The 10,623-nt window shown below is 30.7% G+C and overlaps 2 protein-coding genes across 2 annotated transcripts; both read left to right on the top strand.

Moving 5' to 3' along the window:
• The first annotated feature begins 761 nt into the window (after nucleotides 1-761).
• LOC126720030 (F-box protein PP2-B15-like) lies at nucleotides 762-3,362 on the top strand. Its single transcript, XM_050422512.1, has 3 exons — nucleotides 762-1,137; nucleotides 2,220-2,338; nucleotides 2,689-3,362. Exons 1-3 carry the CDS (start codon nucleotides 865-867, stop codon nucleotides 3,152-3,154), a joined length of 858 nt encoding a protein of 285 aa, XP_050278469.1. The 5' UTR covers nucleotides 762-864; the 3' UTR covers nucleotides 3,155-3,362.
• A 4,342-nt stretch (nucleotides 3,363-7,704) lies between these two features.
• Nucleotides 7,705-9,876, top strand: LOC126719163 (F-box protein PP2-B15-like). Its single transcript, XM_050421748.1, has 3 exons — nucleotides 7,705-7,965; nucleotides 8,972-9,090; nucleotides 9,393-9,876. The coding sequence occupies exons 1-3, from the start codon at nucleotides 7,705-7,707 to the stop codon at nucleotides 9,874-9,876; spliced, it is 864 nt and encodes a 287-aa protein (XP_050277705.1).
• The last annotated feature ends 747 nt before the right edge of the window (nucleotides 9,877-10,623 follow it).

Genomic DNA, 10,623 nt, shown 5'->3' with positions numbered 1-10,623 from the left:
GTGTGTCAAAATGTATAACTGTGTGGTTCCAAACTTCACACGCAGCAGCCAATCCCCATAATACATGTCCCCCACTCTCTGCCTCGGCTCCGCACGCCTCCAAAGGGTTCATGCGCAATGATTTTAAAAAGTAAAAACTATAGTGGGAACCAATGATAATGGTGCAAACATGGCAGACCCAAAAGGCACATAATCAAGCATAATGAATATGATTTGAAATTTCTTATAAAAAAAAAGGGGCTCCGTTTGCCATTGCTGACTAGAATCCTATTGTGGTTCATATGGAATACATCTGGTAAAACTAGATGCCATTGTTATTGACCATGTGAAACACACTAGACTTTTCTTGGGTCAAACTCTAAGCCATTCCACTTAATTATCCTATTGGCAATTGTGGATATACAGTGTTTGGACTATTCGTTCAAGGAAAAGAAAGGGGTAGCATAGTCCATTAACGCAATTTGGTTTTTTGGTTTTTCAATTTTTAACCTATTAATCAACTCAATGGGCAATCTAACATTGACTGGTTGCAACGAAGTTCATGTTTGGCATTTGGTCTAACATTGATTGATTTCCACAACTACATTACGTTTGAAATTAAATGTGCTAAATCTAGTCAACACGTTGAATAGTGAATTTAACAACCCTAAAACTTGGACCGAAAAGAATAGAGTTGACAGTTGAGTTGATATCAACTTGATGCTCCCGTGTGTATATATAATATATCCACGATTGCATCATCCAAAAAAAGACACATAAGCAAAGAGTTTAGAGCTAGAAACCTGAGACAAGGACAGTGATTTTGATTCTCATCTTTGGCTGGTTTTACACATATCTTTGTTAGTAGTTTTCAAGATTATTCTTATGTCAAACTCAATGGGAGGATTCATTGACATGTTGCCAGAAGATTGTGTATCCACAATCCTATCCTTCACCTCTCCAACAGACACATTTAGATCTTCAATGGTGTCATCCACCTTTAATTCAGCGGCGGAGTCCGACGTTGTTTGGGAGATGTTCTTGCCGGCTGATTATAAGGATGTTTTGTCAAGGGTGGTCACTCCTTTGGCATTTACTACAAAGAAGGAGCTCTTTCTTTGTCTGTGCAATCCAATTCTCATAGATGGTGGTAGAAAGGTAGGTTTGAAATGATTTCCTGCCTAACACTTAATTTTTCATGCATTTAATATTGATGTGTTTTGTAAAATGCTAGTGATTTAATTGAATTACTCTTAACGGACTTGTGAAGTTTGTCCCAAAAAAAAAATAAAGAAAAGAAAAGAGCCTATTCTAAACGGACCCTCCTTCCCCTTGGTTTTTTCGATACGTGTTTAGTAGAAAAAAGTTAAATAAGAGAAAACCCTTTATTGATAAACGTGCATTGAACTAGTTCCACGTTACAAAAGGTGTTAATCATGTAAATGTTGCTATTGAATTTTCACAAATTTTTTTATTCTCAAAAAAAAGATAAAAGAAAAAGCGCAATGTTTTTTTAATAGAGGGGATAGGATTTAAATTTCTATGCATTTGGTGGCAAACATTTATTTCACATGCTGCAATAGCGAGATTGATTGATTTCAAATGCTAATAACGCCACCTAACGAAAAAAAGGAAAGAGAGAAGAAGATAGATTTCAAATGAAATATGTCAAAGTCTAACACAACAGAAATGGTACCAACAAATATTCCATGGAATGTCCATCGGGACCCTACTGTAGTCTAAGTATGACTGTATAAGAAACTAGTTAAGTATACATAAGGCTTTTTTATATATTCATCTTATACTAGTTCATAAGGCTTTTTTATATTTTCATCATATGATGAATATAAAAAAAAAGCCTTATGTATATAAAAAAGCCTTTTTTGCTTTTATAGATGTATAGATTGCTTTACGTATTATGAGAAAATGATGGATTATTTAAATATGTAAATTTTAGATATAGCTTCTTGTATTAGTTTTAAAATTCTAATTTAATCATATAGCTGCATTAGTCAATATAGTACAAATTTTGTTATCTTTTCACAAGAATAATTAAATTTAATTATATTATTCATCGACCAATTAAGCACACAATTAATTTAATTGAAAAATGTAAGGTATAGTAAAACGTATCTAAATTTTCTTCTATTTAAATAATAAATGGATTGCCTTAAAATTGATAGGATTAATTACACAGTATAATTAATTTTTATTTTTGTTTTATATTCATAATAATGCAGAGCTTCAAGTTAGAGAAATTGTCTGGAAAAATATCGTATATGCTGTCAGCAAAAGAACTTTCTATATCATCGCAAAATGATCCAATGCAGTGGACCTGGAAATCAATACCTCAATCAAGGTTACTTTTATCTTGTTCTTTCTTTAAATTCACCTAGCATTCAATAATATAAGAGCATTGTTCTACTAAAATACTAATAAGTGTGTGTATATATATATATATATATATATATATTTTTTTTTTTCCATAACTTGCCAAGTTGGTAAATTGTGATTGAAATATCTTGTTTATATGAGTCCATTATTGATATCACTTTCATATACTATGTTTGTATCAATCACAAAAGGATATATATTTTACAATTATGAATTTTTTTTGTGTTATTAAATTTAGTGACTAATCTATATTGCCTGTTAAAGAAAATGAACTAACCAAAACTTTCAACATTTTCAATTTTTCTTATTCCACAGATTCTCCGAAGTGGCTGAGCTTAGAACAACATCTTGGTTAGAAATTCATGGCAAAATCAAAACTCAAATTCTATCACCTAACACAACATATGGCGCTTATCTTATAATGAAAATTTCTAATCGTGCATATGGACTTGATTCAATACCGTCTGAAATGTCAATTGAGGTGGGCAATAAAGTATGTAATGGCACGGCTTATCTTCGTCATGAAGATGGCGAGAAGCAACAAATGGAGTGCTTATTTTATAGGAACCGCACAGAAGTGTTGAGAAAGAGAGTGATAGAGGGCATTGAACAAATCCCAAGTGAAAGAGAGGATGGGTGGATGGAGATTGAGCTGGGAGAGTTCTTTAGTGGTGAAAGTTATGAGGAGGTGAAGATGAGTTTTATGGAGGTTAAGGGTTATCAATCAAAAGGAGGACTCATCCTTGAAGGAATTGAAATAAGGCCTAAAAACTATGAATGAGTGCGGGAGAAAGAGTACCACAAAGATTATACAGAAGAAAAAAAAATAGAAAGGCACAAAGGTGTTTCTTTTTTCATTTTAAATATGTATATACAGGTTTTGATTGATTCTTTCATTTGTTTTATGTGTTAAAGTGCAAATGTGTTAGGTGAAGTAAGATACATAGTAGAAGATAAAATGATGATATTAAGCTATTGTTTGCATTTGGCAAGGAAATCAAAGGATTTATTTATTTATTTATTTTTTTTTTTTATGTTTATATTTTACAAAAGAATATAAAGATTATTTCTTTGGGATACAAGAAAGGAATTTTTGTTCATTTTTTCCAATATTTTATAGGAGTTAGACACATGCATGCCACGCAACCAAAGACTATTTCTTTGGGACACTTCTATATTTTTTCCTATATTTTTGTTGATTGAAATGGTTTGGACTTGTAGAGTTTGTCCAAATCCAAAGAAAAAAGAGGTTATTCTAAAACTCTTCTATCTTCTCCTTCTGCATGTGTTTATGCGAGTGGTTTTAAAAAAATAAATGAAAACGACTAGTACACATATATAGCTACAGCCTAAGTGTACATATAGTACAAATAATTTCATTTTAGAAGGAAATTTGTGACTTTTTTTTTTTTTTTTGGAGAAAAAGGAAATTTGTGACATATTCATTGTAAATTGTAGTTTGTGTGTACTATATTATACTGGAGTGTATGTAATAGATATTGCTAAAAAAATAAATCCTTATAAATTAATATGCATGGATTTAATTCTACATTACAAGTGGTAATAAACATGTAAATGTATGTATGTTACTATTGAATTTTCACCTTTGTTTTTCAAGAATTGTGAAGTTCAATTTCTAATAAAGAAGTCAATTGTTCAAATCCCACTCTTGGATTCATGTACTGCTTAGAGAGGATCATGGATTATTTAAATTACCAAAATTTAGGTATGGTTACTTAAATTTGTTTACCCAATTAAATTTAATTATATAGTTACATAAATCTATACATGCAGTACAAAAAATGTGTTATACTTTCATAAGAATAAAAAAAAAAAAAAAAAAATAAAATTCAATTATATAGTTCATTGACCAATTAATCACACAATTAAGTTAATTGAAGAACTAAGAATTTTTTAGAATGTGCGGAGATACATTGATAATTGAGACAATTTAAGCTAATCGTACGGTCAAGCATCAACTAGAAATTATAACCCTAGTTCAACCCCCCTTTCATTGAGTAAAACCCTAATTAATTGGGATAGGAATTAAAACCGTTTTTAAAGCTACCTAGTATTGCGGAAAGTAATCGATCCTATCTTTTTAATGTCACTAAGAACAGATCAATCGTACTAAGAAAATGTGTAAACACGTGTTCTTTCTCTGTCAAAAGAGAAAAACTACGGCCACATTATTATTCTTACAACAATCATTGGGGGCACCGATTGTAGTCTCATTACTTAGTTCTTCCATCTCCCACTCATTAATCTGCCTTTTTTTTTTCCCTCTTGTTTATTGAAATTTAATGCATCTTTTTTATTTCTTTAATTTAAAGAAAAAAGAATAATTTAGAACATTATTACAAGGGTGGATGATTGGTTGGGACTTAATTGGGAGCATTAAATACATGGTTCATGTTCACACATGCCTGATTTTTATGATTGTCTATGTTAATTTCATGATTCAATATTTAGGCCTTTTTTTCTCCCTTTATTTATTTAAGTAGCTTTACGAAGGCCTTAAGAAATGCCAAATCATATTTATATATTCATTCACTTAGACTTAAAATATGGACTCTACATATGTTAGAATTGCAATGCCTATTGCAGATTTATGTTACGTATATTCACAAATCATATCCAATACTATTCTATGAATAAGGGATGTGAGGAAGAAAACTTCAGTGGCTAAGGGATGAATTTTGATTTTAAATTTTAAAATATGTGACACCACTTTTATCGTTAAATCTTTGGCTTGAGATTACTTGTCTATCAATTTTGTAAGCAGATAGAAAAGAAGGCTCATGGATAGTATTTGAAATAAGGAAATTTAAAGGCACTATTTTATTTTTTTTTTAATAATTACAAACTGATAAAATAACCTTTGTTATTATTATCTTTCTTTTTTCTTTTTCTTTTTCTTTTTTATACAAAGAAGTAGCGTTTTCAGTATTTGGTAAGATAGTGTCTGTTTAGGAACAATTTATCTATTATTTTGCTAAAAATATGTTAAAATATACTTGTATTTTTGAAAAAAAATTGAAAAAGTAAAGAAATATGAGAAAAAGTGAGATTTTAAAAAGTTGTATATAAAAACTAATTATTAAAGGTGATGCCACACAGACTGTCACTTCTTAGTCCCTACCCATAAATGAGATGCTTTTGAAATCTCTTAGACTAATAATGTGGTGGATAAATTTAGAACGTTTGCATTATGACACATCCTTTAAATTCATTGAGCACACCAACTAAATATTCATGAAGGGATGTTATTATTTTCATATCAACAACATATTTAACAAAGTAGTTTTTTGTATTATATTTAAAATTGAAAATTAATTTGTAAAAATTTTTGATACCCTAAAAATCACTCTCAGGCTTGAAATAAATGATGGGTTGGGGTCCAAAAAAGTCTCGTTGTTATTTGGCTGAAATTGGATATGATTTATCTTTGGCTTGGCTCAAATTTTGTGAAAACGAAAAGTGGGGTGGCATATTGCAATTATAGAAGGTGAGATTGTGAGAAGACACATCAATGTAGCCTCATTTTAGGCATATAACTTACAATATAATTATAGGCATGCACATGATACCTTATAAATCCACTTGAATCTTAACAAAATTTTTGTGTAACTTAACGAATGGTATTACCTAATCTTTCTTACAAAGAGAGCTTGGATTCAACCACCTTACCCTTTTTGCTGTAACGAAAAGAAAAATCCTTTCTAATATCAATTAAACGTCTTAATCAACATATTATTTGTACAATTTTGTAGGGATAAAAACTGTATTTTTTTCCGGCTTCTCTCATATCTCATAGTTATGTGAGAAGAGATGTCATTTGGTGAAATATCGTTGACAAAAAAAAAAAAAAAAAAAAAAAAAAAAAAAAAAAAAAAAAAGGTGCTAAATAGCCAAGAATTAAGATGGAGATAAATAGAGGCAATTTTTTTTTTTTTTTTTTTTTTTGCCTTTTGTTATTAGAGATATATAATCTCTCTTTTTGGCAGATTCAAGTGATAAACGTTAGATTTTATTAATAGATTTGTTTTCTATTAATTAAAAAAACAAAAAACAAAAAACATATGCTCCCCAAATCTATTAAGAGATAAAAATAAGTATTGTAATCCTTTGGAGCATTTTTTTTCTCCTTTAATTTCTATACCTTTAAAGCTCTGACATTCTTGTATTTATTTATAGAATTATTGGATTCTTTTAGGTGATTGTTTTGATGGACTTCGTTTTAAGGCAATTCCTCTATTTTCGACAACATGCGAGCCCAAGGGTCCAGGCCTAATATATTTCATCACTATATTGTGAGTTGATGAGAATGGTATATATAATGGTGTAAACATATATAGCAGACCCAAAAGGCACATAATCAAGCATAATGAATTACATATAGGGTTTATCTCTAATCTTTTGGCATAAAATATGAAATGAAATCCGAGTGGCCAGAATCAAAAAAAAGAAAAAGAAAAAGAAATCCGAGTCGCCATGTTGCTAAAAAAAGGTCTCCTACATTTGCCATTGCTGATTGGAATAATGTGGCTCATATGGAAGACCACTGGTACAACCATATGCCTTCGTTATTGACCAAATCAAACACACCAGACTTTGCTGGGTCAAAGCCTAATCCATTGCACTTGATTATCCTATTGACAATAGTGGATATACAGTACTGCTTTTTTTGGGATAATTGTGGATATAGTGTTAAGATTATTGCTTAATTCGTGGCCGGGAAAATACGAGAAAGTCTAAATTTGAACAAAATTGGACATATAACGAAGTTGCAAGTAGAAATTGTCAAATTTTTACTTGAAAAAATTGCCAACTGCTTGAAAAAATTTGTCAAATTTCTTGTGTGCATACCATTACTCATAAAATATTGGGTGATTACCAACGAAGTTAATGTTTGACATTTGGTCTTAAAATTGGTTGATTTCCATGATTACCTTATGGCCTGGATGGAGAAGAGAACGAGGGAGAGTAAAGGAGAGTAGAGTAGAATTGGATAAAAATAATTTAATTTTGTGCTAAATCTACTCTACTTTCCCTCCCTCTCCCTCAATTCAAACAGACCATTACTTTGAACATGTGGCATGTGCTAAATTTAGTCCACACGTCTGAAACTTAGACAGGAAAGATTATCAATTTGAAGCTGATCAGTTTGTATATATACTAAATGCATCAACCAAAGAAAAGACACATCAGCGAAGAATTAAGAGCAAGAAACCTGAGACAAGGACATTGCTTTTGATTATTAGCTTTGGCTGGTTTTACACATATATCTTTGTTAGTATAGTTTTCTAGATAATTGTTATTTTAAACTCAATGGAAGGATTCATTGACATGTTGCCAGAAGAGTGTGTGTCTACAATTTTGTCCTTCACCTGTCCAACAGACACATTCCGATCTTCAATGGTGTCATCCATCTTTCATTCAGCGGCGGAGTCCGACGTTGTTTGGGAGAGATTCTTGCCGGATGATTATAAGGATGTTGTGTCAAGGTTGGTCACTCCTTTGGCATTTACTACAAAGAAGGAGCTTTTTCTTTGTCTCTGCAATCCAGTTCTCATAGATGGTGGTAGAAAGGTATTTTTGAAATGATTTTCAAACTCACCCTTAAACATTTTTCTTGCATTCAATATTGATGTGTTTTGTAGAAAAGCTACTGGATTGAATGAATTAATTTTTTATAATTTGAAAGTTGAGAGCGGGGAATTTTGAATCTTGGATATGTTTGTTAGAAATACCAAGTGACCAATTGAGTTAAAAAAATATTAAAAAAAAAAAAAAAAAAAAAAGCCTATTCTAAACAGACCCTACTCACTCCTCCCTGTTTTTTTTTGGTGCATGCATGGGTTTATGCGTGTAGCAAAAAAAAATCTTTAATAATAAACATGCATGCACGGAACGACTTTCACGTTGCAAGTGGTATTAAACATGTAAATGTTGCTAAAGAGTAAAGCCATTGAATATTCACAATTGTTTTAATAGATCAAAGGATGAGATTTAAATTTCTATGCATATGGTGACAAACATTTATTTCACACGCTGCAATATGAGACTGGCAGATTTGAAATGGAATATGTCAAAGTCAAACACAACGGAAATGGGATCAACCATTTCATGGAATGTCCATCCGGACCCTCCAGTAGTATAAGAATCTAATTATATATATATATATATATATACACACACTAATTTATGGGATAATTAAGCATATATATAAGGGTACTTTATAGATTGGATTCTTGTATTGCTTACAGAAAATGATGGATGATTTAAATATGTAAAATTTAGGTATAGCTTCTTAACTATTTTTTAGTGAGTGAGTTTCTTACATTAGTTTTCGCAGTTTAATTTAATCATATAGTTGTATTAATCAATATAATAAAAAATGTGTTATTTCTCATCAGAGTAATTAAATTAAATTAAATTATATATTTATTGACCTATTAAGTAAAAACTTAAAGTATAGTAAAATGTATCTCAATTTTCTTCTGCTTAGATAATAAATGAATTTACTTAAAATTGATAAGATAGATTACAAAGAATACTTAATTTTCATTTTCATTTGATATTCTTAATAATGCAGAGCTTCAAGCTAGAGAAATTGTTTGGCAAAATATCATATATGCTATCAGCAAGAGAACTTTCCATAACATGGGGCAATGATCCAATGCAATGGAGTTGGAAATCAATACCTCAATCAAGGTTACTTTTCTCGTGTTCTTTAAAAATTGCCTAGAATTTGATAATATAAAAGTATTATTCTACAGCTATATATGTTAACAACAATTCTTTTCACAACTTATTAAAAAGAAAATTTTTAATTGTAGCATCTTCTTTACATGGGCCGACAACTAGCACAACTTATATTATGTCCCAATTATAATAATTAACATCAATATTATGAAAATTTTTGTGTCATTAGACTTATTAATTATTCTATATGCTCAGACAAAGAAAGAGAGGGGAAAATGTAATAACCAAAGCTTTCAAATTGTCTTCCACAGGTTCCCAGAAGTGGCTGAGCTTAGAACAACATGTTGGTTAGAAATTCGTGGCAAAATCAATACTCAAATTTTATCACCAATGACAAGATATGGTGTTTATCTTATAATGAAAATTTCTAACCGTGCATATGGGCTCGATTCAATACCATCTGAAATGTTAGTTGAGGTGGGCAATAAAGTATGTAATGGCATGACTCATCTTCGTCATGAAGATGGCAAGAAGCAACAAATGGAGTGCTTATTTTATAGAAACCGCACAGAAGTGTTGAGAAAGAGAGTGATAGAGGGCACTGAACGATTCCTAAGTGAAAGAGAGGATGGGTGGATGGAGATTGAGCTAGGAGAATTCTTTAGTAGTGAAGCTTATGAGGAGGTGAAGATGAGTTTGATGGAGGTTAAGGGTTATCAATTAAAAGGAGGTCTTATCATTGAAGGAATTGAAGTAAGGCCTATATATAGATTCATGAAGGAATGTTTGCGTTAAAATGAGGGACAAAAAGAGTACAACAAAGATGACACTAAACAAAAAGAAAAAGACAAATGTGTTTGGTTTTCCCAATTTATGTGCGAATACATGATTTGATTAATTCTTCCATTTGTTTTATATTTTAAGTTGCAAATGTATGAGGTCAGGAAGATAGTAGAGAGTATCAGATTTTAATAGTAGAAAATGCGTACGGAGTACGAGATACATTGTATAAGGTCTCTTACTATAATTACCGTCAAAAAAGGTCTCTTACTAATTAGATTTCCACTCCCCTTGTTGACTTGATATTAGCTTGTGGTCCATTTTCCTTAAAAGGAATAAGGTATCTCATAGAGTTTCTTCCTTATTTAAATGTTATAAATTTATTTGATTTAGTTTGTTACTTCAAAATTTCTATTTCTTTCAAACATAGATTGGTCATGTGTAAATTTAGTGAATGGAACCAATATTTTGAAATGAACTATTTATTTGAACTGCAATATTATGGCATATGATTAATTCATCATACAATTTGGCTACACTTTAGACCTTGCTAAAAATGATTTATGTTGACACATAAACTCAATTCTTTTGAGGCACATTCGGGCAAACTTTTTTGAGTACTTTACATATACACTAATTAAGTAATATCATAGAAATATCCCTTATGATGGCTCTAAAATTCTTGCTAGACATTTTGAATTGAGCACTATTCATAGATATCATAAAACTTTAGAAACCATTAGGTCATTCTTTTGTGCTTAA

The sequence above is a fragment of the Quercus robur genome, chromosome 3, assembly GCF_932294415.1.
Source record: "Quercus robur chromosome 3, dhQueRobu3.1, whole genome shotgun sequence".
In the NCBI taxonomy this organism is placed as follows: Eukaryota; Viridiplantae; Streptophyta; class Magnoliopsida; order Fagales; family Fagaceae; genus Quercus; species Quercus robur.
Note: the sequence above shows the minus strand (reverse complement) of the source record. Positions and strands in the feature narration are given on the sequence as shown.